This window comes from Alligator mississippiensis, chromosome 2 (genome assembly GCF_030867095.1).
Source record: "Alligator mississippiensis isolate rAllMis1 chromosome 2, rAllMis1, whole genome shotgun sequence".
Classification (NCBI taxonomy): domain Eukaryota; kingdom Metazoa; phylum Chordata; order Crocodylia; family Alligatoridae; genus Alligator; species Alligator mississippiensis.
The window spans coordinates 85075383-85103070 of NC_081825.1; the positions used below are offsets into that span (position 1 = coordinate 85075383).

The 27688-nt window shown below is 41.5% G+C and overlaps 1 protein-coding gene across 4 annotated transcripts in view; it reads left to right on the forward strand.

Annotated features, from left to right (window-relative positions):
• SPOCK3 (SPARC (osteonectin), cwcv and kazal like domains proteoglycan 3) overlaps nt 1-27688 on the forward strand; it is a 508697-nt gene that overhangs the window by 310519 nt on the left and 170490 nt on the right. For 3 of the 4 annotated variants that reach the window (XM_059721899.1, XM_059721898.1, XM_019481419.2), the window contains exon 5: nt 14461-14587. In XM_059721899.1, the coding sequence (XP_059577882.1) occupies nt 14461-14587 (127 nt within the window). Of the gene's footprint in view, nt 1-11070; nt 11220-14460; nt 14588-27688 lie in introns of those variants that run through there. The other variant, XM_019481420.2, reaches the window with a different exon arrangement.

Consider the following 27688-nt stretch of genomic DNA (forward strand, 5'->3'; position numbering starts at 1 on the left):
GTCCCTGTGTCAGCAGTGGAACAATGTAGGAATTTATATGAAAGCGGTCAATATAGCTTCAATTGAAATGCAATTTTTTTTTTTTAAATAGGAATTTATATGAAACTTTCTGTTGTTTACTGGGTGACAATATTCAATATGGGTTTTTTGAGGGGTGGATAATAGAATTATTTTCTTGCTTGTTTGCTTACTTATAATACTTTTTTAGTCTATTTAGGAGCATTCCTTTAGAAATTTATCTAACATTTCCCAACCAAATTGCAAGGAAGGTTGGGGTGATTTGGTGCTATTTATCCTTCTGCCTTCTGACATGGTAAATCGTAAGGGAATTTCCATGTTTCTGAGACTCATAGAGATACAAGAACAAACTTTTCTTTCTTTACAACAAACCAGATTAGTGTTATCTTATAGTTGCTGATGTCTAGGACCTACTGCCAGCTTCTCGCCACATAACTCTCCTTCAGATTACATCAGCTGAACGTTATCCTACATTGTTAGTGCATTTAATATTTTTCAAGAATAAAATAAATCTATTTCAAGCATATTTAATCTGCTGTAGTTAATCTCTTTATATGTGCCACTCATCAAGAATGTAGATATCCAAAATAAATACCAGCAAAACCTGTACACTCCACTTTATCACAGTCTATTCCCTGCTTATATGGAGTCATCTTTATAAATTGCATTTACATAACCAAATCAAGCAACTGAAAACTAAGGTCAGAATGAGTTTTTTGAGCAGTTTTAATTCTCCTTTGGTCATGTATACTATGATGTGGTATTTAGCTATATAATTACTTACTATATTTGTCCACATTTTGTCTCATTTAGTACTTGGAGACTATGGCAGTTGTTCATTGTAATTATTGTTAATTATTCAGATTATTTTGTGATTATTAGCCATTGTAGATGTAGATCAGCCAGTTAGCCAAGGATTTCATCATAACAGTATCCAAGTCCCTCATGCATTAATTAATTTATATCTACACCTCCTGTGCAAACAAGTACTGTATAGTAACTTTCATTTCACAAATAGATATACTGAATAAAAGATTTATATGAGTCCATGCAAGGAACTGGTGACAGAGACAAGATTATGCTTGGTTATTATTTTAACTTGCTGGAAAAAAGTAGTGTTAGAGGAAAAAAAGGGAAATAATTCTTCAAACTTTATATTTCAACCTAATATGAATAGAATTTATGGAGACAAAAGATACCTCTCTAGTCCTACTGGTTTCTTTTTGCCAGATTTAAAAAAAAAACCTGCTGTAAGCAGTGGGGGGAAAAATGAAATTTTGAATGGAAAGTGATAGAATATAAATTATTATAAGTAAATATGAGACATATTGGGGAATCAGTTAGCATAATCCTCAGGATCCTTCTTAGGATCATCATCCTTCTTAGCAACATCATTGCTATTCAGTGCATTGGAGATGATTTCAGAAAACTAGTTCATACTAAATAGGGGGAAATGAAATGATGCTAATATGTACATGAAAACAGAGCTTGGTGCCTTTTATGAGCTCAGGATAGATTGAGAGTTCACTATGTGCTAAGTTTTCAGGAAGAAAGTTAAATAGAATATCACAGAATATCTCTAGTGCAGTGCTTTCTAACCTTTTCATCAGCATGACCCCATTTAATCATTAGAATTTTTTTTTGTGCATCCAAAATGATGCAGACAAGATCAATGCCCTTTCCCCCATGGGTGGTACAGCTTGAGTGGTACCCATGGTGGGGAGGGAAGATGCAGGCTGCCTGCTGCAGACTTGGGGCTGCCCACCCTGATACCCCCTCCCCCCCCACCAGGGGCCTCTGCAGCCCAGTGTGTGGGACCCAGCGTGGGAGGGTAGGGAGGTTCAGTGCTCCAGCCTGGAGCCCTGCAATGGCCATGCCACCACGGCGAGACCCATCCAGCAGCAGCAGGGCTGCCAAGTGGGCAGGAGACACCTCACCATGGCAGCACGGCCAGTGTGGGGATCCCAGCAGTGGCACTGAGCTTTTCTGCCCCACTCTGCTTTCCTGTGCCAGGTCCTGTCCGCTGGGCTGCAGAGTCCCGGGGGTGGGGGAAGGGCAGCAGGGCAGGGAACTGGACATCCTGCATCCACCCTCACTCCACACACAAATCTGGGACCTGTACCCCCCCCATGCCTCCCTACCTGGGAGTGCACACAGTGTCAGGGAGCCAGTCCCCACCCTGCATGCCCCCACCGTCCCCTGGACAAGCTGCCTGTGGCTCCATCCTGCTCTCCCAGCCAGGCCTTGCATGCATTGGCCCAGCCCCACTCCCTGCTTCCATCTCTCCCTCATCACGGGGGCCTCAATCTGCCCTCCCTTCCTCCATAAACTTACCTGGAGGGAGCTGTGGGAGCTGCTGTCCATGCTGCCTGGCTGCCATGTGCATGTAATCAATGGCCTGATGTCTAGTTTGGAGCAAGTATCAAGTGGAGTGCCCCAGGGATCGGTCCTGGGGCCAGTTTTGTTCAATATCTTCATCAATCACCTGGAAGATAGCATAGAGTGCACCCTCAGCAAATTTCCAGACAATACCAAGGTCTGGGAAATAGTAGATATGCTGGTGGGTAGAACTAGGATTCAGAGTGACCTAGAGAAATTGCAGGATTGGGCCATAAGAAATCTCATGAGGTTCAACAATTACAAGTGCAAAGTTCTGCACTTAGGACGGAACAGTCCCACGTACCAATACAGGATGGAGGCTGACTGGCTGGGCCGCAGCTCTGTAAAAAAGGCCCTGGGGGTTACAGTGGACAATAAGCTGAATATGAGCCAACAGTGTGCCCTTGTTACCAAGAAGGCTAATGGCATCCTCGGCTCCATTGGTAGGAGTGTTACCAGCAGGTCAAAGAAAGTGATTATTTCCCTCTAGTCAGCACTGATGAGGCCACATCTAGAGTTCTCTGTTCAGTTTTGGGTCCCCCACTATAGAAAGGATGTGGACAAATTGGAAAGAGTCCAGCAGAGAGCAACAAAAATGGTGAGGGGGCTGGGGCATGTGACTTATGCAGAGAGGCTGAGGGAACTGGGTTTTAGTCTAGAGAAGAGAAGACTGAGGGGGGATTTAATAGCAGACTTCAACTACCTGAAATGGGACTTGAAAAAGGATGGAGCTAAACTGTTCTCAGTGGTGGCAGATGACAGAACAAGGAGCAATGGTCTTAAATTTTAGCAAGGGGAGTTTAGGTTAGATATTAGGAAGAATTTTCTCACTAATAGTGTAGTAAACCACTGGAACAGGTTACCCAGTGAGGTTGTGGACTCTCCATCCTTGGAGGTTGGAGATGGTCCTGCTTTGAGCCAAGGGTTGGACTAAATGACCTCCTGAAGTCCCTTCCAACCCTAACTTTCTATGATTCTGTGACCACAAAAATATTGCACATTTTAATATAATTTTGAGAAGGCTGGTTTCCCTTTTGCAGTGCCATTAATTTCATGAATGTGTGGCTGGGTTACTTTTTAAGACATGATTAAAAGACTGATTGCATCTTAAGTGTGACATCTGCCAGGGGGCTTGCATTTGGTGCATATGCTTACAGCAAGAGGAAGGGGGAAAGGAAGTAATTTTGAAATGAAGCAATTTGCCTCTCTAATTTCCTGAAGATAGGGCTGGATCCTCTTAAGTTATTTAGGTGCCTGTTTAGGTTTTTGTTGGCTTTAATGTGAATTAGGAGCTAAATGCATTTGAGGATCTTGGATGTAATGTTTAGTTTGTGTGTGTGTGTGGGAACTAACTTCTGCTTAAGCATAAATCCAATCTATTGTCTTTCATATGGAAATAGAAACTGTAGTCAAGTGACATAGATTGAAAGGTCATTAACACAAGTGAAAACTACAGAGCCAAGATAATTTTGAACAGATAGGTAGGTACCCCTTCCACAGACTGTACGTTTTGATAAGGAAAGTTGCAGTGTATTCTTTATTTTCCTATCCTATTAAAAAGTATTTTTAAGAGGGTTAGTTTCCCTAATTCTAACATATTAAGCCAAGAAAGCTTAAGAAGTTTTACTCAAAATAATTTTAAAATATCTGCTTTATTAAAAAGTTTGTTGTTTTGGGTAGTTATTGGTGTATTACATTGCTATTCATATTAAAACAGTGTTCCTTTACAACAAACCAAAGTTAATGGGCTTTACTCAGTGATGTGTCTGACCCTCTGTGAGAGTTATTTGCTTTACAGGGCACAGACAGACGTGACAATTTTTGTCTGATCTGGTCACAGAAAGCAGTTTAGAGCCATGAGCGAACAGAAGTACATGGCTGCAGACAACTTCATTGCAAGAGGAGTCAGGTGAAGACATTTCAAAGCATGGCATGTTCTGTAACTTCTGTCTGTGCTGCCTGTCAGCCTGTTGCTGTTTTCAGAATGGGAAGGGTCAAAGAGGACAGAAGGAGTTTAGTTGGGGTGGGGGGTGGGGTTCAGTTCCTGCTGGAGGGTGGGGTAGTTGTATTGGAGCTCCTTGCCCCTGAGGTGGGGGGCTGCAATTCACCCACCCCACCCCCCAGAGCCAGCTGGGTAACCCCTAAAATGAACTTCATCTGGTCCCTTTCCCACCTCCCATTCTGAAAACTTTGCAGCCTAGCAGGGAGCAGGGTCCATTGCTATGGGAAACCAGCAGGTATATTCCATCCCCACCCCCTTAGAACCAACAGTGAATTTCTGTTTGGTCCAGGAGATAGTTGTAACTCAGAACACTTTTCAGGAAGTGTTCTCAGTTACAGCAGGCAGCTGTGCTTCTCTCTGCTTCCACAGTGCTGGAGCTTATGGCCTTTGGTTGAAGTGTTATGGCTCATAGGGGAGCATCAATAGAGATTTTTTGGGCTGATACTGATGGCCATTTTTTTACGAGCCATATTGGCTGATACCGATATGATGCTGATATGCAGCTGAGCAGCTTGGAAAGCAGGGTCTGGCTGGTAAGTTCATTGTGGGGGAAGGGAAAAAGGGGAGGAAAGGGACATGGGGGGAGGCAGATCAAGGCTCCCATGGTGAGGAAGGGGGTGGGCATGGGGCAGGTGCTGCAAAGCCAGGGTGGGGTATGGGACAGAGCCGCAAGCGGCTCATCCAGGGGGGGCAGGGAAGAGTGGGCATGGGGCAGGGGCAGGCGCTGCAAAGCCAGAGCAAGGTATGGGACAGAGTCGTGAGTGGCTCATCCAGGGGGGCTTGGGGAGGGGCTGGTAGCTTCTACCACTATAAGCACCCTGGGAGGGCATAGGGGGTGTGTGCCCCCAGATTTGCATGCAGGGCAAGGGCAGGCTGCTCCTGGGGGCTGGGGTGGCATTGGGCTCTTCCCAGTGAGGGGCCTCTACCAGGCTGCCCCAGCCCACAGCCTGCCCTCATCCTGATCACGGATCCTGGGGCACATGCCCTCCAGGGGTGCATGCAGTGCCAGGAGCCACCCCCTACTCTCCTTGCCCCCCGGACAAGTTGCTTGCAGCTCCATCCCATGCCTTGCCCTGGCTGTGCAGCGCCTGCCCCTGCCCCTGCCCCAGCCCCGCTCACTCCCTCACTGCAGGGGCCTTGATCTGCACCCCCCATGCCCCTCCCCCCCTGCTCCTTCCCTCACAACAGACTTACCAGTCAAGCTTGGCTGCTCTCCACACTGCCAGGCTGTGCTTCTGGCTGCCTGTGTGCTGCATTGCAGCTGCGCACATGCACAGGGCATTTATCAACTACATTATTGGCCACATCAGCAAAAAAATGCCAATTGCTGATACTGTCAATTTTCCTTATATTGGTGCCGATGCAATATAGATTGATATATTGGTGCACCTGTAATGGCTCATTCATCTTTTTTTCTTTGTTATGACTTCAGATATCAATTTCAAAATCTATGAGCCACTGGGTGCATCTACACAGGACAGTAGCAGTAGTGTTGTGTGGCAATAACAGTGCTGAGATGCTACTGCACTGTAGTATTAGGCTACTGCGCAGTAGTGTCACTTAAAAGGTGTTCACTGATGGTACTATGCAGTAACTCCAGTTACAGTGCATTTATTTAGTATGTGTATAAGCAAGTACTAAATAAACACACAATAACCATTGCACCGTAGTCTCCCTTATAAACATGTCTACTGTCTGGTATTATGGCTTCATGTGTGGATTCTGTCTGCCCCATATTGGCATTTGTAAAGATTTCAGTTTTCAATTTAAGCGCTGTGCTGTTTGTTGGATGTTGCATTCACATAGGGGGCTGTCCAAGACGTTCATCTTGTGAAATGTTATTGTGAAGCATCTGTATCCAGATCTCAGCCTGTTCAGCTTGACCCACAGTTCTCTAACAAGATCATGCCCAATGGGAGACTTGTTTGGTGTTGGTATAAAATGCTGTAGGACTAGGTTTGAACTTTCCCAGTGGTCAGCCCACTCCATTGCTGCCCATACGTTTCCCTTTATCTCTCAAACTAGCCATGCTGCCCCATTTCCCTAAAGAGCCTGACTTTTGCTACATAGGGACATCAGAGGCTAAAAACAGAAGACCAGTTTACCCCAGGACCAATAATTTTATCCTGGGATCTTTCAGGCCAACACACACTCATTGTCCCACTTCAGGTACCTGTGAAGTATCCAAATTTACACCTCGCCTCAGGACAGTGAAGGCTAATTTGACATAATTGTCATTCAAGCTGCATGTGTAAATGATTGCCCAGGCCTGTTTTGATGGGAGTCAAAACTCAGGGCAATCAACCAATGATTAAGTGGTTGTCTATTTTTAGCCAGGTCATCTCTTTGCACCTAATTTCTCAGACATCACTCAAAGCCAAAAACAGTGCCTTAGCAGCATTTTGTCCCTTCTACAACCATTCTGAGACAGAGAAGATTTCACTTTTGGAAGAGGGGTGAAAATCTTGCAATGTTTTCATTTTTAAAATATACATCTTGTTCTAAGTATTCCATAAACTTTGAAAGTTGCAGTTTAAAAGGCCCTTTGACTTTTCTCTGCAAACACCAGAGATATAATTCTTTGCTAATGTGTCTGGGTAACATTCCATGGGAGTTAGTAGAACTATGCCCATTGCAATCATAAGAAAAATTGGCAACATAGTTTAGACATGCAGCGTTAGTGCTTCGCATTGGTAAAAGAATGTGGTGGATATCTGGATACCTATTTCTTCAAAAACTTTTCTTTTATCTCCTCATTTTCTCTTTTTCAGTTCATATCAACGAACAGTATTCTCCCTCTCCATACAAACCTGGCCATTAATATGTGGCAAGTACGGAGTACACAATGTCTAGTGATTCTGACGAATTATAGCTTTTGTATAATTTCCAAACTTGACTTCTTGGGAACTTTACATTTTAAGACATAAATGCATCCTCATACAGGATGCAAACTCTGTGGATCCATTGGTAGATCCTCTTTCTTGCACTATGGGAATTCAGGCTGTTAAATGCTTCAATCTGATGTGATTTCTTCTAAAGAATTGTTTTTCAACAACTCATGTGGGTTTAATTACATAGCCTGAGTGTGGTGGATTATTATCCATTCCTTGCCAGATCATCTTCTTTTCTTAGGGTACCCAGTATACAGACAGGTCAGTGCAGTATGCTATGGATATTGCAGCAGAATTACTTTACTTGATTTTGTCACTTCCAAGGAATACCAAAAAACTTGTTTTGCAATAATCATTAATAATTCTGCCATCTAGAAGTCCCTGAAATTCCATGCTGGCTGACACAATCAGACAGTCTTTAAAGACTAGTAAGTTGAAAGTTCTTTGTTAGTGCAACAGTAGTCACATGGGAGAAAAAATGTGTAATGTCCCTCAAATCATAAAATCAGTCCATTTTCTTTCAGAAACATTGCTTTTGCTGATATTTGAATCAAGAATTTTCAAATATATGTTCCTTGACAATCAAAACAAGTTGTCCATCTTTGTTGTGCAGACCAGTGTATTTTTATTTTATTTTATATATATTATTTGCTGAATAGAGTTTCAAATACTTTTACTATGTAGCCATATTGGCTGATACTGATCTGATTGCTGTGAGCTACTTGAATTGTACTTGCAGTGTTTATAGGTGAAATCACTGTGCATACATTTATGCATGGAAACAGGTATTTGCATGATTGAGTAATTCAGCAAGCTGTCTAATTATGTGCCTAACTATCCAGTTATATGTGCAGTTAGTCTACACACACATGCACAATTTTGTACAAATTGATGCAATCATAAATGTTGCCAGTAAAATTAAGTTAAAAATGCATCCCGTGATGCGTTTGTCTGTATACTTAATTTTACTTCTTTTAGCAATGATTTTAGTCTACAAGAGCTGACATGGAGTTTTGTATTTTTCAGCATCATAATAACAGCTATTTTAGCTCCCAAGTGTCTACTAGGTACTTCAAAGAAGACATAAAAAGATATGGGCAGTGCCTTGGAGAACTTGCAATCTGTGTTTTACATCATACCATGAGGGGGTGGCAATAGAGTAGGGAAGACATGAAACAAGGAAGAAGTATGGTTACAGCAGTACAATCACAAAGTAACAACTTAAGTATTTGCACAGGATAGTAGTTCTAGATTTTCCCTTTCTATATCTATTAAGTATATACTGAAGATTTATTTTGGTAAAGTGCATACTAATCCATTATATGTGTTGACTTTTTCCCCTACCATGCTAATTAATAATTGTTGCTGTAGCTAGGTGTTTTATTTAAAACATGTTTCTTGAGGTGGAGATACTGCTTTACATTCATCATCCAGAATTTCCAAGTAAGGAAATTTAATTATCTGTGTCAGTACATGCTGTCATAATCATGTGGCAATATCTGTATTTGTTTCGTATCATACTATGTTGTTTTAACTCCTCATGTTTCAAGGGCTTGTACATATTCTCATTCAATGTGGGAAAGCAACATACATTTCAGAACCCTGAAAATTTTCTCCCATCAGCCGAACACCTAAGGACTACTTTTTTTTTAAAGGTATTTATCCTTACAACATCCCTCTGATAGAAAAGTGGTGTTGCCCCCGTTTTCCAGATGGGGAACTGATGCATACCGAGAGCAAGTGACTTACCATGGTAACGCAGGTATTCCATACCTTCAAGTCTCAAACTAATGCCCTAACCAGTGGACAAGCCAGCCTTTTCTTCATTCTGTATGCACTGATTCTCATTGCAGTATGTATCCTGCACTCTAATAAAATGGAACAGTGGAGAGAATGTAGTTTATATGTATATCTGTGTGTGTGTGTGTGTGTGTATTATACACACACACACACACACACATAAAATACAGAATATTATCTAATATAGATAATATAGAATATATCTATATAATATAGAATATATATAGAACTAGCACATTCCCCATCAAGAATGATAGGGAGGTGGGGCAGGGACAGATCGCCACCACCCGCCATCATGTGCCAGCTCCAACTCCCAGGAGCAGGTGGAGGAGGAAGTCTTCAGTGCCGCTGGCCTCGCCCTCCCCCACTCCTGGCCCTGTTCCTCAGAGGCAATGGAGTGCCATGATAACAGGGATGGAGCAGGGGAGTGGGGATGGAGTGCCACTGGCCTCCATCCCTGCTGTCATGGTGGTGCTCCACACTGATTGGTTGTTTCACTAATCAGAGTGCTCCAAGAGCGATAGGGACAGACAGATGGACTAAGCCCTTTATTATATAAGAATTATATAATGTATAGAATAATTTGGTCTTTGTTGTTATATATGATGTTATTATGTATGTATGTATATGTGTGTGCATATGTATATAGATGTGTGTGTTATATTATATGTGTATGTATGTTTGATATATATAAAAATATATAAAAACAGTTTTCTCTGTATTTCTCCCACAACTGTGATGGGTTTGTACATACTTGAAACCCCTGTAGACAAATTTCTTTCCTCTCTTCTCCATAATCTTCCTGGTCATCAACCTCCTATCATTTTCTGTTGTAGGGACCCTGGATCCCTTTCTCTTCATGCCAGGGTCTCTATTTGATCCCTATCCCATTTTATCCCACTTCCACTTCTCTAGAGGCTTCTTGTGTCCCTGTACTTTTCCTCTTTCACCACAAATCAGGACCTGTCTCTGTGCCTTCCATTCTGTTTTCTCCCAATCTCTCCCTCTGCCAGGAGTTCTGTTGATCCTCCCCATCCTAATTTCTCTTCATGAAGGGACTTTGTCCCCTCCATTCTCCCATTTTCCCCACACTGTGGTTCCTTATTCTCTCCCCTTTTGGAAACTGTGTGTACCTTCCACCTCCTCCTTCCCAAACTAGGATTTCTCATTCTCATTCCTATCTGAGGTGCTGTCCGTGCCCCACCATTCCACCTATGTCAGAGTCTCCCATGAAAAGGCTCTGTGTTCTTTCCTCACTCCAAGTTCCAAGAGTTCTGCTTGTTCCCCATTCACCATCTTTGACCAAACAATTCAAAATCTATTTTATATTAGTCTTAGAGAGAAGTCATTCAGGGCATTTAAAATCAAGTGTGAGGATAGGCAAAACTGTTATGGTGGGTGTTGTTATGGTGGAAGATGGTAAACAGAACATCAGTCTGGTCTTTGATATATAGAGCTCTGACTGAAGCTGCTGGGTTTGCTTACCAAATGACTTGGAATATCTTCCTTCTCCATTCTCCATACCCCTGGCTTCTGTGTCTCCTCATTTCTCTTTTTAGTTTTCTGACTTTCACCAAGGTCAAGAAGGTTCTGCCTATTGATGCCTAAAACATTTCCTTCAAACAGTGGGATTGATGAGATGCAGCATTTAAGTTATCGCATGACATTCAGACAAAGGAATACCATTATGTTGAGTGTATGGCCTTGCAAACTCAGTGAATAAAGTCAGTCTAGGGTAGAATCTGAAAGCATTCTATATTTTATGGACAAACAAAGGGATAAAACTAGTGAGATACATGATCATAGCCTGGTGCACATGTGCAAACTTAGAACATTAAGAAAAGTTAAGGGAGGGAAAGTAGTTGTCACAGTACAGCAGTGTACTAGGTATTCATCAATAACTGATTCAAATTTGTCTTGGTTACAGGTAAAATGAGATCATTGGTATTTTACGTACATTTCAAATAACACTGGTCTCTATGCAAAGAAATTCACAGTGCTGTGAACTGTGTTCTGAATCACTCAATAGTCAGAAGAGAATTTCCGGAATGTTTTAGTCAAGACAGTCAAAACCAAGGCATATTTGCAGATTTATGCCATCAGTTCAGCAAAGAAATTTTAATAAGTTTGTAAGTATTTTGTTGATTTTAGAGCAATGCATATGAAAGTTTATACCCATATTACTGTATGCCAAGCTAGCACTACCAGTTTCCTGGGCAAGTTTATCTTGCATGAACACAAATGCTGCTGCCGATTTAAGCTGCTGTTGACTCTGGCATCCCTAAGTGGACCCAATTTCCATTTAAATTAAAACTCCTTTTACTTGTACTACTTCATAATGTAAACACGACATATTTGTAAGTACAAATATGCATGTAAATTATGTTTCTATTTAGTTTAATGTCCCCTTTTACTCCAGACATGTGTAAAGCAGACATTTCTTATTTTACAGGTATAAGGATTGGTGGGCTACTGGCAAGAAGCAAACAATATGTCTGCAGCCCGACCTTGTATTGATTCCATCAGTGGTTCTCAACCTATTTGCCACTGGGCCACATTTACAGGTCTCAATGTGTTATGTGGGCTGCACCCATACAATTTACTTCCTGTGTATCCATTTAACAGGATGTCACAAGGGCTGCAGCAGTGTGCAGATTGGGCTGCATGTGTCCCACAAGTTGAGAACTACTAATTTACATTCTAAAAGCACTAGAAATACACTTATCCCAGTACTTGCCTGGGTAACCATGACAGCAGCATATAGATTCTCACCTATACCTATGCTTGGTAGAATTTGATTATTTATTTATTTATTTATTTTGACAGCTAAAATCAATGCTTATTTTTAAGCATTTACTTTGATTTGATTAATTGAACTGTTCAGGACTGTGAAATTAGCAGGAGGGAGGGGTTATCAATTTAGCATGCATGCATGCACATCACTTGCTGCAGGAGCTGGAGTCCATTCCAGTAAGCCTGTGCTGGGAGGGGAGAGTTGCAGGGGCAGGCCTGGTAGTGCCCTGGAGTCCAGTGCTGCTGGCCTCTTGCACTGCCCTGGACCCAGATGGAGCAGGGACCAAATTCCTGCAGAGCCTGGCACAGCCTCTGTGGGAGTTTGGCCCCTGCCTCTATTACATAGGGTCTTGCCTCGGCTCTGCAGGATTTTGGCCTCTGCCCCAGCTGGGACCTGGGTAGAGTGAGCAGCTGGCAGCACTGGGCTTATTGCTACTATCAGCTCTTCCCCTTCAACTCCCCCCACCTCTGCTCCTGTGGCACAACCTTACCAGCATAGCCCCCAGTTTCTGCAGTAGCTGCTGCATGCATGCACATGCACATGCACTACTCCCTGACCCAGATTTCTTTATTTCTGTTCTGAATTAATTTTTTATCTCCTTTTATGTACATTTCAATGATTACCAATGGAAATATTTTTCTGTCAGTTTGAGAGTATCAGGTGAAATTGATGTTTATCAATGTTTGTCAATAAAACTTGAATCCTGGAAGCCTAGCTATACTGCCTGGCATAATTCAGAAAGGAGGAGGAGGAGTACAGCATAGAGATTGGCAACAAGTCTTTCAAATTCTCCAGTTTTTCATCCACTCTGTATACCCATTTTTACGAGGTTAACTCAAATAAATATACTCTGGTGCATTTAAATTTCCATGTTTTAGTAAAACTTTGGAAACTGGACTAATTCACTTCTTCCATGGCCCTGGAGATGTCAATTAGTTAGGATTTATGTCCCTGTGAAAATTGCAGTTTTTGGAAAGGAAAATCTCTTGTCTCTTTATTTTATGGCTGTCTTCTGACAAAATTGCTTTTTTACAACTTACCTTAGACACTTAACAAAGCTATACTTATTTATTATAGCACAACTATAATCTAGTACTTTTGGTATCACCAATCACTACTATTAACATTTGTAAGCTACGTTATCTCGAGGCTTTCCTGCTTAACCTAGCTTATAAACTTTTCTATTTCCTTAACTTGGCAGGTTGCTTGATTAAAACATCCTGCTGATACAGCATTTGCAATACTGCAAGATTTACATTGTAGTTGCTTCGAGTTTAAAAATGACTTCCGGCATACTGCTTGGCTGCAATTTTACAGCTTTACACAAGGCCTTAACATAGCTAAGGCTAGCAACAGAACAAGGTCAATATGTTTTGACCCAAATCTAGCAATTCAGCATCACACATATGTGTATCGTGCTTTTTCCTTTTCCACAAACAAATTGAAAGATGCTTGTACAAGAGTGATTCCTATAATTTAATTTCAATTTATCAGTCTAGATAAGTGATTCTTAAACTGTGCTTCACCAATTACCTGCAAAGCCGTTTGGTTCATCTCCAAACAAAACCCTTTGAGAACCAAGCAATGGAATTACACAAAGTTGGGAGCCCGTTCAAGCAACTGTAATCCTACAGACTTTTTCAGAAGATCCATCTGGAGACTCAGTTGTCGATGTGTCCCAATGGATTGAGAATGCATTCCAAATTTATTGCATTTTTCTTTTGTTCCTCATTAAGATTTTAAGTAGACAAATAACAGAAGTCATTACTGATTATTTTAGTATCTTTATTTGTGTAAAAAGTTAAGAATATACAAGGGGATTATACAACTGAATGAACCATGTCCCCTGTTCACAAAATTAGAATCTAAATTCATAAATAAATAAATTTAGGTGTTATAGATCATTAACTTTAGCAGCAACTGTAAGTTTTGCATTTAAGATGGTATATTTTAGCTTATTTTCTGCATATTGGTATATAGAACTTAGAGATGGTATACGTGAGCATATCTAGATGTACTTGTATGTATACCAGCTCTTTCTGAGTTCTTCATACAGAGACAACTGGTGAATCTGTATTATAAGGGGCAGAAGCAGAAAAAAGAAACAAAAAAGGACAGAGAAAGTATATAGCATTCTGTGTGTCCTTTAATGATTCTACTTTAGAATGTCAAATATAGCTTTTGGCAAGTCATAAACACAAGTATTGATAATAGCTCCATTTTTCCCCTTTTCAAACTATTTTTCCTCTCTAGCACAATAACAGTCACTGTATCTTCTGTCTTAATTATGTCTTGTTTACTAAAAAGCATTCAGTATTTTAAATATCATGGAAGTGCTCAGAAATCACTGGGGCACAATGTAACACAGCTGAAAAAGAAAGTGTATAAAATATATGTTGATAACCATTAGAACCTTATGGACTACTACTTCAATATGTAGAGAAATAATAGATGAAAATATGAGGATTTTCTTTTTTACAAATGCTAGAAAAATACCTGATTTTGTATTTTTTTTCTTTTTTCTTTTTTTTTTACTATCATTGCTTATCAGATTCATGCTTTTTGTTTACTTACAGTATGAAAGAGGCTGGTTTAGGCCATAAACAATGGAGGGGTGGTCCCATTTCATCAAACTGCAAGCAGTGTCCAGTAGTTTATACCAATCCTGTTTGTGGATCAGATGGTCACACATATTCTTCTCAGGTAAGAAAAAAAAAAAAAGAACTGAATTGTTCATTGTTCTCCAAACCTCCCCAAATATTCAGATATATAATAAAAGTATATATTTATTTTTATTTAAATAGATGCTTGATTTTTAAATGCCTGTCCCAGGCCAGTACCTACCAAAAGAATCCAATGCATTGTAAGAAAAAAAGCATGCAATGGCAATAAATCTGCTGGAAGGAAAAAGTAATAGCTAGCAAAAATATATAATACTATAATATTCCCCTGTCTCAGACTCCGTCAAACATCCCACTCCCTCCCAGCTCAGTCCTTCAAGATACAGGTTTTGCATACCAAGAACATTGAAACTGAGTTTTTTAGACCTGCTCACAGTGAACCCCTAGACTCAGAGAGCACCTGTTCACAGTTCCCTCTGATAAACTTTCACTAGTTGGAATTGTGGCATAATTGTGTAGGACCAGAGACAGTCAAGCATTTAGATACATCCCTGACCCTTTTAGAACAAAACCAGCATATTAAAATTCATCCACATGTGATAGGCAGCCATGGCAGAATTTGGAGCAAAGATGTTGTGGTTACATTTACAGTAAAATACTGCAAATAATAGGCAAGCTACTTTGTTCTGGACTAATTCTAAGTTTCCTAGTAGATTAAGGTGAAGCACATTGCAAGCAACCTTGAGATGACAAAGACCTCAACTGTTGTGGTGATATCTGTATTCAGAAGAAAATATTTAAACTCGGAAACCAGACATAAATAAAAGGAATTAACTAGATCCTCAAGTCATAAACCTTACTAACAAAAATGATGGACATCTCCCTTACATTCATTTCACGCTTGTGCCCGTATAACCTTAGTCAAATTCTCTAATTGAATCTTGCAATTTAATACAGGTCTTAGTCTTTCTTGGCTCAATATTGAAAGACTTTGTTCTCATTCATATCTAAACTTTAAAAAATACTCTCGTCCTTACTACCCAAGCTAGAGGAAATGGTAACATAGAGCTTGCAGGAGTATTTACCACATGGAGTATTGGAGTGCCTTCCCCCCTCATCTACAGTTCATATATACATTGAAACAATGGGTTGGCAGCATTAAACTGAATAGTATTCCATTACAAAAATTCTTAGCAGGAAATCATTGGCAAGCATTGTTCTGTGAGATAATACTAAGAAAAACAGATAATGCCAATTGAGGACAGTCTTGTCTGTTCTTGTCAGGTAAGAGCAGGCAAGACAATAATACCTGAAGCTTCACCATATAATATTGTCATAGACTCCTGCTGTTCAGTTGACTACAGCAACATATGGTATGAGGAACGTTCAGAAATGTTCTTCCCTTACACAGAGAAAAATACAATTTTATGTTTGACTATAGTCCCCCGATATCAGTATATTTGGTCCAACACAGCTGCATTTTGGCTATGCCCATATTGTAGAAGTCCTTGACCTGCATATCCAGAAACTACTACTCTGCTGCAATGACATCATTTTACTAGTGGTAAAATAAATAGAAGCCTGAAGGATCCACACCTAGTGGACAGGCTGAATGGGGAAGCAGTTCAAAATCACATCTTGTCACTGGTGACTACAATGTGGGATGTGTGTATGTGACAATATACTGTCCCAGAAAAGATTCAGTCTTCAACTCAGCTTTGCACGGTACTTGTTCTTCATAGCCTCTTACAGAACATAGTACTCCCTCTTGATGATGTTGCCTGTTTAGACAGAGTCAGTCACCATCAATTTAATTATCCCATAAGGAGATGTCATTTTTTACGTTTCTTGGGAAGAGACAATTGCAAGGTAAAACTGCAAGATTCAGGCTAAAAATCAGTGGTGAGCTTGTGTCTCATCTTGAGTCACAGACCTGCCCATGAGCTTCTAGGTTTGCTTGAAACCATTTTAAAAGTTCCTTGTAAGCATCAAGGGTGTAGGAAAATACGTAGGAGAGACCAAACAACAACTGCGCACCAGAATGAACGCACACCGGAAATCTATCAAAGACAGAAATACCCAATTACCTGTGGGGGCACATTTCTCACAAGAAAACCACTCTCTCCAATCTCTCAGTCCCGATCCTCAAAGGAAACCTACAAAACACTTCCCAGAGATGAGCCTATGAACTCCACTTCATCAACCTCCTGGATACTAAAAATCATGGACTAAATATAGACATTGGATTTATGACACATTATAACCTGCCTGACATCTGACTCCCCAGGTATCTCTCCACTTTCATCCCCCTTCTCTATCTCTCTCTCTCTCCCTCCCCCCCACCCCCCCAGCCTGTGTCTCACCCATTGACTCCTCAATCTACATTTTCAGTGACTACCTGTCTTGTATGCATACCAGCCCAGCCGCTGGCTTCTTTACTTTTCATTCCATCCAGGAAGAGCACACACCAACTGCTAAAACTTCCTTAGCCTGACGAAGGGTTTTTGAACCCAAAAGCTTGCTTAATAATTATTTTCTAACTATTTGAGTTGGTCTAATAAAAGATATCAGATTCACCCAAGGAACCTTGTCTGCCCTTGTAAGCATCAAGTCACTCTTCTTTCTTATCACACTGATAACAGGTATCTGGTTTTCTGACACCTTTCTCAGGGCCAAATTGGGACATATCTTTCCCCATTGTAGATGCCCATTGTCTTAGTTATGTGCCTGGCTTTTGATCTTGTATAATTTATGACCATCTTGTGGAAAGAATCAACTTGAAGTGGCTTCTCTGGGAACTTCTGACCTTCAATTGACCTCTGTGCTGATTCTCCCTCACTTAAATTCAGCTCAGTATTTTTTACTGTGGCATATGAAGAGGGTATCATCCCCCAGTGTTGTCATCATGTCTCTGAGTTTTCTCTAGGGGTAGGCTTTTTATGGAGACACTGATCACTGCTTTGATTTCATTCTCTTCCATTTTTCACATCATCAGTGACTGATTGATTTTTGATATATCTTCATCCAAGTTCCATGTAGACTTAAAAAAAAAAAACCTCTGCTAAAAGGAAATACATTGCCATATAAGTATTTGGATCTGTGAAATCCATGGGGCCATAATATATCTTTAAATAGGTCAAGCTAGATACTCTCTTAAGACATGTCCAGACAAGCCCACACGTGCCTTTTGCCACATCTCAAAGCAGTTTGAGACATGGCAAGAGGCACTCAGGGAACAAAAAATGTTTTTGAGCACTGGCTCAAAATTTGAAACCTGGATATCCAGGTATCAAAATAAAAAATGGGGGGAAAAAAGTGGGGCAGGTCAGGGACCATGCCCCGAGGTAACTGGGAGGGGGTCCTCCAGAGAGACACTTTGGTTTCTGGCCAGAGTGTCTCTATGGTGCCTCTGTTGTCCCAGCATGCGTGGTATGAACCCTTAGCATGCTGGGGCAAGCAAAAGTGTGGCAAGTATCAGGAACTGGGCACTGTCATGGGTAAGTAGGGACGTGAGGGTGGGGGGGTTTGTGGGTGTGGGTGTGTGAGGAGTGGCAAGAGGATGTACGGGGTTGTGAGGAGTGTGGGCGGGAGTCCTGGGAGGTGTGGGAAGCTGTGGGGGGGATGTACAGTCTGTGGGTGGGTTTACGGAGGGTCTCAAGTAGGAGCTGCCACATGCCTGCCCCTGACCCACCTCCCACAATGCCTGCAGCAGCAGCCATCAAGGCTGTAGCCCGGCTGTAGGCACAGCCAGTGGTGATGCAGCACTGTGTGACCTGGGCTCTGTACATGCTGAATGGATCTGGCCCTGCTAGCACACGGCTTCTCTGCACGGCTATGCTAGCGCACGGCTTTGGACAGGACCAGGAAAGCCGTGTACTAGCGGGCTGGACCGGGTCAGTTTCATAGATTATAAGGCTGGAAGAGATCTTGGAAGATCATCAGGTCCAGCAGGAAAGATAACTGGGGGTCAGGTGACCCCAGCAAGGTGACTGTCTAATCTCCTTTTGAAGATTTCCAGATTAGGTGATTGCACCATCTCTGGAGGGAGCTTATTGCACAGTCTGGACACCCTGACTGTGAAGAAATATTTCCTAATGTTGAGCCTGATTTGATCTTCCAGGAGTTTGTGGCCATTATTCCTGGTTTTCCCCTCTGGTGCCCTGGTGAACAGGTGCTCACTAAGCCCTTGATGTACTCCCCTAGTATAGCAGTAAGTTGCTACTAGGTCCTCTCTCAGCCTTCTTTTCCTCTGATCATATGGATGGCTCTTCTTTGGACTCTCTCAAGCTTGTCCATGTCCTTGTTGATATGAGTGCCCCTTAAAGACTTAGGAACTGGAAGACAAAGGAATAGAACTCCATTTATTATTTTTAATTTCATAATTTTAATCCAGTCACATTATTTTTGAAGCCTGCATTGTGATTCATGATCACTTTAGATTGGGAGTGAGTTTTTTATATAATTTATAACATTTTGAGCAATATGCTTATTCACAGTAAAGCATAATTGGTATGTGTGTATAATATAGAAAAAATATGTTTTTGAAACCTACTGATTTCTTACTGACCAGCGTTCCATTGATATTATTTAGTATTTCTGTTATAATGCCATTTAGAGGCCCTCTTCATCATCTAGTTCTCAGGGCTGGTCTCTGTGCATACACAGAGCAGAAGGCAGTCTGGTCCCAAAAATCTCACTTAAAAATAAATGACAAGCAAAAATGGCAACGAAAATAGATTACCAACAAATTCTGAACTTTTTTTTGAAGGCATAGTATTAAACATCACATTTGATCCCTACTGTCGTTCCTCATTCCCCCCGTACAAGTGCCACAGCGAGCCTGTACTGTTAGTTCTTCTAGTGAGTTTCTTTTTCCTTCTGTCCTAAATGGACTCCAGAGGAATTGCCTTAGTCTTTGGGATGGAAACAAAACAAACACAGACATTTCAAAGTCCCTAAATGCCTCCTTATTGCTTCTTCCTTCTACATGGAAGCAGGCAAGACTCCTGGGTGCTTTCTCAGGAGAGGCCAATTCTGAACCTTTTTTCAGATTGTTTGTGTCTGTAAGCCATGTCTCCCCTGCAGTAGGGGCAAGTGTAGTATGGAGTGCAATCATAGTATCATTGCAAAGTAAGGCTAGAAGGAACTTCATAAGGCAGGGGTGGGCAAAATACAGCCCATGGGCCAGATCCATTGTAGCCTGTGGGACCCCTAAAAAATTTAGAAAATATTTATCTGCTCCTGGCTACCTGTCAAAGATGACAAGAGCCACAGGCAGTAGAACCCAGGGGGAGATGGCAGCAGGAGGCAGGAGCCCAGCCTTGCCCCATTTCCAGCCATTTCCCTGCCTTCCTGCCTGTGCACTGCTCTAGCACCATGTGGCTCCCAGCTGCATTGCTGAACTGGGAGCATGGGACTGTGCCAGTACCCCTGGGTGTGTGGGTGTGTGTTTAGGAGGGCCCACGTGTGTGTGTGTGTGTGTGTGTGTAGGGAGGGACCGTGTGGTTGTGTGTAGGGGGGTAAGAAGGAACTGTGTATGTGTGCAGGGAGGGACTGTATGTATGTGTGGGGAGGGACAGCGTGTTTGTGTGAGTAGGGAGGGACTGTGCACATGTGTGTAGGGAGGGATTGTGTGTGTGTGTGTGCGTGCGCACGCACATGTGAGTAGGAAGAGACAGAGAGAGGGAGACAGGATTGTGTGTGTGTTCATATGGTGAGTCCCATATGCACCCCCCCCACACTGCCATACATGCAGACCCCCATACCCACACCCCTTTACACACCTCAGCCACCCTCCCCCCACACACAGTCCCCCACAAACCCCATACCCACCCACATGTTCCCTCACCCCACACCTTTTCACCCCCTACAGGTGCACCCACACCCGACATACCCACAGCCCCCCACAAACTTATGCCAACCCCCCCATTTTCAAGAGTAAGACTTCATTTTAAGCTATTGTATACAATCACCTCTATGTACACTACATAAACACATGTAAACCAGGACAAAAACATTTTTTTTCAAATTAAATTAATGAATGTTTTAGATGTTCACATTTTACAATATAATTTGGTATTTTTCTGGTTCCGAGATGTCAAAACCCCTTGCTGAAAGGATACTTCTGGGGCAAGGGGAGGGACTTCTGGTGGCAAAGCTCAGGAGTTAGGAGGTGGGACTCCCAGTCTCAAGATGGTGACCGGGGGCCTGAGCACCTGTCAACGGGTGGACCTACCCATGCAGCCCTTAACAGCTTGCCAAAACTTGGTAAGGGGCCCTCTGCTCTAAATAATTGCCTGCCCCTGTCATAAAGTCAACTAGTCCAGCCCCTTGCTCAAGGTGTGATTTTTCCGTGCCTAGCCCATTTCAGCCAAGTGTTGGTCTAACCAGCTTTTGAAAGTTTCCAAGTTGGAAATGCCACAATTTTTCTAGGTAACCTGTTCCAGTGTCTGACTACCCTCATAGTCAGAAAGTTCCTTCAACCTAAATTTCCCCTGATGAAACTTGAGGCCATTACTCCTCATTCTGTCCCATGGAGAAAAGCCCATCTCCATCCTCTATATAATAGCTCTTCAGTTATTTGAAGTCTTATCAGATCTCCCCCTCACTGTTCTCTTCTCCAGGCTAAATAACCGTAGCTCTTTCAGACTTTCCTGATAAGTCTGGCCTGTCAGATCCCTAATCATTTTGTTGCTGTGTGTTGGACTCTTTCCAAACTATCCACTTTCTTCTTGAAGTTTGGACCCCAAAACTGGACATAGTACTTCAGATGAGACCTCACCAGTGCTGAATGGAGCAGAAGAATCAATTCCCTTGATTTGCAAGTGATACTCCTGCTTATAAAACTCAGTGGACATGTCTACACCAGACACTGACTGCGCAGTAGCCTGATACTACTGCTCAGTAGTGTCGCATGGCAAAAACTGTGCGAAGATGCTACTGTGCAGTAGTATTAGGCTATTGTGCAGTACCATCACTTAAAAGGCATTCACCAGTGCTACTGTGCGGTAACTATGGTTACTGTGCATTTATTTAGTACTTCTATATGTATAAGCAACTACAAGATACATGTGCAGTAACCACTGTGCAGTTGTGTCTCATGTAGTTACGGCCATTATGCTGGCTTTTTGGTACCAAAAGCATATTGTTGGCTAATATTCAGCTTATGATCTACTGTAACACTTTCTTTGTAATGCTGCAGTTTAGCCAATCGTTCTCCAGTCTGTATGTTGTAAATGCAATTATTCCACCCTAAGTGTAGGACTTTACACTTGTCCTTGTTGAAACTCATCTGATAAAATGCAGACCATTTCTCCAATTTATCCACGTCATCCTGGACCTTAGCCCTACTCTCCAGTGTATCTGTAACTCCACCTAGCCTGGTGTCATCTTCTTTACTATGTTGCTCTTGATCCGCTTATCCAAATCATTATGAACATATTAAATGATACCAGACCCAGGACAGACCCCTGGGGAAATCCACCTGATTCCTTCTCCCAACTAGGCATTTATCCACCTATTATTACTCACTGGGCATGTCTACATATGCCCCTGACTGTGCAGTTGTTACTGCACAGTCATTTAGCATTTGCTTTAGTATTAAACGTACTGATAGTACTTGCAAGTGATACTCCTGCTAATACAAATCAGTGGACGTGTCTACACAAGACACTTGACTGTGCAGTAGCCTGATACTACTGCACAGGAGCATCGTGAGGCAAAAACTGATGGTACATTTAGTAGTAATGTAAATCAGTACAGTTTTGATTATATCAACACAATAAATGTACTAATACTACAGCAAAAGCTGTGCTATCTGGCACTTTATTAATTGGCATGTTCTATTAACTGGCATGCTGATCGACGAGGCAAAAGCGAAACCGGAAGTCCCACTGTGGCACTTCCGGTTTCACTGAGTCCCGCTTCGCCATGGCCCAGAGCAAAGCAGCCTGCACAGGACCACACTTCCTGTCCCCTGGCACACTGACACCAGGGAGTGAAAGCTCTGGTGAACCAGACATGGCGGGAGGGGCGGCAACCCGAACAGGCAAAGACGCCTCTCGGGTAACCGGCATATTTGATTAACCAGCACTCCCCATTCCCCATGGATGCTGGTTAACACAGCTTTTACTGTACATTTAGTAGACATGTACCTGACAGTACTTTGATCTGTATATTCTTAGCTTTTCAATGGGAATGGGATGGGAAAGAAAAGTAAGGAAGGATGTTTCTGGTTTCAGAAATATGTTTCAGTGTCTCCTAAACAGCTCCATTTGTCCTATCTTTTATGTTGATGGTGATTTCACATTTGTGTTGTGTTGAAGTATCTCAGTATACTGAGTACAGACTGTAAAACACTTCCAGATAACTTACTAGCAGCGATAATGAAATAAAAATAAATAAAGACATACATAAGTCTGCCTGCCTCACTGTAACAAGTTCTGGGAATTTGTGCAGATGGAAAGTCAAGATTATATAAATGTATTTATACTGAGAAATATGGCAGTGGTTCCATATTTACACAGAAATATGTCTACTGCTAACACTGAGTGAAATTATTTGCCTGTGTTTTTCATATGGTGTATTTGCATTGTGAATAGTGAATACACTCAGAGTTCTACAACTTGCTGTTAGTGGTGAAATCATTTTAACTGAGCTCAGATGTGTCATAAGTGAGTAAGTCAAACTTGAGTAATTTTGTGTGAAAACTCACTTGAGGCTTGATTTTTACCAGCTATATTTGTGCTGATTGGATCTGTATTTAGTAAGAGGTTCTCTTGAGTGAACCTTCTATCTTTAGTTGTGGCCTGGCACATATGTTATTTTAGGGAGATACCGGGAAGGGTAAGACACATACACATGCATTTGCTTAGGTAGGACCCTACCGAATTCCAGGTAGAAGTGAGCTGCGCAACAGCTTCTTTAATATTTCAGGTTCCCTTATGTTGCTGCCTCCCTCCCCCACATCCCCAGCCAGTGGGCTTGCTGCTTGCTGCTGACTGGCCAGGAGGCAGAAATAGCGCCATTTTTTAAACAGCGGTCTTTGCCTCCCTGCTGATCAGGAGCGAGTGGTGGGGGCCCCCCTGTTAATGGGCAGGGCGGGGCACATGGGAGAACCTGCAAAATTAAAGGAGACACTGCACAGCCCACTTCTGCCATGAATTTGATAGGGCCCTATGCATAGGGTATCCACATTATTGTTTGTATCTGGTACTCTTTTTCTTACCCCACGTGCAGGATTCTAGGGGATAGATGGAACATTTATTCTGCTTCTCTACTAACATGCCAATTAGCATTGCTAAACTGGCTTGAGGAGTAATTGCCACTCCCCAGGAGCAGGAGGATTATGCCTCTGTGCATTTTCAGGGTTTTTCCTTAGGCTACTGAACTGTGTGTTCCTCCTTAAACGAAGTTAAGGACAACATTTAGGCCTAAGCAAAATGTATACAAGCTTTTTTTTTTTTTTAATAACTATGGGTAATCTATACTAGTTTACAAAAATGTAGGGGGGGGGGTTTAATTGTTAAGTTTTCTGCATTTGCCAAAATTTTATTATGCATGTGTATTAAAACCATTGACAGCGCACTCCCTGAGATCGGCTGTGCACCCCCTGGAAGCGCCAGCCATGAAACCGGCTGCTAGGAAATCCCCCCGGTCAGCGATTGGCTTCTGGGGGACCCCCCCCCCCCTTCCCGGTTGGCGATCTGATGCCCCCCCAACTCTGGAGGCACTGGTCGCCCATGATCAAAATAGAGGTCCATTTAAGGTTATTTCAGGAGCTCTATCACTCTTTAAATTGACATAAAAAATAATATTTTTGTCCCTTCACTCCAGGCAAAGTTCATTTTGATATTGTCATTGAGATCCAGTAAGAGCTTAGTATTGTACTGTAATATACCTACTTTCTTTTACTGGAAATGTATTTGTCAATGACTACTGCAAATTGCACAATACATTTTCTAAACACAAGTCAATAAACAGTATCAGTGTTATAGAACTAAGCAGTATAGCAGTATAATTTCCCAGTGGATGCTGTTTTGGAAATATTATACCCTTCTCTCTCTCAGGTTAAACCTGTACTGTTTGCTGCTTGAGCTACCTAATTGTAGAAAGAATAAATATGCTTGTGCTTCCAAAACATAAGGGAGATCATAACTAGTAAACATTTCACACAGGAAAGGTTAATTTCAAACTGAGGTCCAGAGAGTGTTCACCTACCTGACACTGATTTCACTGGAAAACCCTGTGGTTTGTGCTGTGTTATAGAAGAATATTTGCCTTATAAATAGTAACATTCAACCAATATAAAGAAAAAAAGTTAAGGAATTTAAGTGCCATTGATAGAATGACTGGAAAAGGGGGAAAATACAAAATGAAATAATAATAAAAATAAGCATCCACACCTTTGTTTTAGTTACTAAAATAATGTTACACATCTCTTACTTTTCTTTTTCTTTATTTTCCTTTTTCACTCTCTGCAGTTCTTTACTTTCTGCATTTCTCTTAGTTTACTCAATGAAGTAGACCACTTAGTTTCTAATCAGTTTAAACTACGCACTTTCAGGAGCTACCAGAATTCAAGAAATTGTGTATTTTAAGTATAGCTTTAATCATTCATAAGTATGTGGCAGATTCTGTTAGTCTTAAATTGAGTGCTAATTAATTTAACCTGTAGATTTTAATCTACTACACAGCCTGTATAGGTGCAACAGAATCTAGCCCTAAAGTTACTGATTAGCAAAGCTGTAAATATTTTTAAACGAAAACGCTGCAGGAACAAACTACTTCATTTTAAGAGTTTCCACTTGCATTTTGGTTTCACTCTAGCATAGTCTTGGCAATAAGCCCCAGATCAATTTTGTGGCTTGCAGCAATTTCCTCAAGGATGTCAAATCCTTTTCATCTTAAGAGTGATTTTTTTTTGCAAAATTGCTCTCTCCTATCTGCGAAAAGCATGCCTGATTGATGGTATGAATACAGTTGTATGCAGTTGTTCCCAGAATGGTATATATTGATGTAGCACTTAACAATAATGATTTTTTGAATCAGCTGAAAAATTCCAGTGATGATCATAATTATAAATAGACAAATTTGGCCTTTAAAAGTTGTATGAATGAATATAAGTATAGAATATTATTTTATAAAAATGTAATGGATCCCAACTGACTAAATCTAAGGGATGGGATCAAAAAGAAAGGAAAGAGAAAAGATAACCAGAAAGGGTAAAATGTAGGTGTGGTAGGTATGGATTCCCGATGATACTTTACAGTTGAATAAACTTCAGGGTGTGTGTGTGTGTGTGTGTGTGTGTGTCTGTGTCTGTCTGTATCTGTGTGGATTCACAAGAGTTGTAGACGTGACCAGGCAGATTAGGGCATCATGGGAATGACTACTTTCATTATTTTGTTCTTACCTGTAAAAGTCTTGCTAACCAGATGTATAATGACTAACTTCATGGATCCTCTCCTATTTTAATACTTTCACGTTTAGAATGGTACTAATTTTTTTAGACATCAGCATTAGTGTTGTTAATCTTTTTGGCACACAATATTATAAAAGTTAAACTGATTGAATCCCATCTCCTTATCATCTTCATGTGATGTTTTGGGACACATGCCTGAGCTTTTGACATGCTCTTTCCAGTTTGGAAAAGATTGAGGCAAAGCTGTAGGTATTAAATGATCAGAATCTGTAGGCTTATTTATTTCATATTACTTGAAATCAGTATCTTGTGAGGGTTTAGGGATCCAAATGCATCTGATCCCTTTAATTTGGTAACGGTAAATAAAAATAGCTTTGTGAGAACCAGATTGAGCAAATCAATTAAACTGTTTTAACAAGGCTAATTCATAACCTCCTTCATTTCTTTCTTTCATTTCCAAAGCATACTGGAACGAAGACTGACTCTCTCCCTCTCTTCAAATCAAAAATGACTGCGTACTATTTTTAACAATGATGCTACATCATGGGAGCAGGATTCTCATCCTCCCTGCTCCGACACACCTGAGAAGAATGGGTGTCCTCCCCATCCTGCTATTCCCCCACCTGGTGCTGCCACTGTCCCCACTGTACTAGGAACAAGGGGAGCTCCAAAGCTGTATCAGCTGGGCTGGACAGGGTCTGGGCTTAGCTTGAGACACTGGCATGGGCAGTAGTGGGTTCTTTTTCCCCACCTGCTCCTGGGCTGGTAGAAAACACCTGGAGGGACCAGGCAGGGAAGGGGAACCCACACACCCACAGCAGTGCCCCACACAGCCCGGATGGAGCAGGATAGGTGCTCCCCTTGCCCCCTGAAATGGCAGCAGCAGAAAATGGGGGAGAGGAAGGATGGGGGGGAAATTCTTACCTTTTTTGTGAACTTAAAAATGTCCCTGCCTGATGTCCCTGTGCCCTTGGGTAGCAAGTTAACTCTTCCAGTGATGGTAGAACATGTCAAAGTCATCTTCTTGTACCCCTGCCCAATTCCCCAACAGGACCCAGCTGAAACCATGCTCCTGCAAACTGAAGCCTCCATAAAATATCGTCACAAAGGGATGTCTGGAATAGTTTAGATGCTCCTCAGAAAACTCTGCAGGAAAACCATAAATAAAAGCAAACATCTGCTTGAATTCCTTTAGGACCATGTCCAATCCATTTTCACTCAAATATAATCTATCATTCCTGATTGATTCTCAGGATCTTATGAGGCCTTTTCCCCATATCCCCCCAAATCTTTAGAGAAATGTATATAACTATCTTTTTATGCCTTTTTTTTTCCTTATATACTAGCAGAGGAGACCTCCAACAGTTACTAAAAAAGATTGTGTGGGCCAGGAGGTTAGAGAAAAGAAATATTGTTGCACCAGGAGTTCTTTAAAGACCTAAAAAAAATTTTAAAAGGCACAAAAAGTGGAAAAAAGGACATATAACTAAGGCTGAGTACAATGCAATAGCATAACCTTGCTAAAAGCAGTGCATGAAACATGATCATTGTCCTTTCCTTTTGAGCATATATACATCTTTGAGCCCTTTTGGCAAGTCCATGTCCATGAACTTTGTATGGTGGCCACTTCCTGGACATCATCTAACAATCCCCAGGATCTGTTTGGTTGTGAAATAAATTTTACATTCCAAACATTGAAAAACAAATCTGTCAGTCTGACTAATTGGCTGTTAATAATGTGAGCCAAAGCTTCAAGTTTCA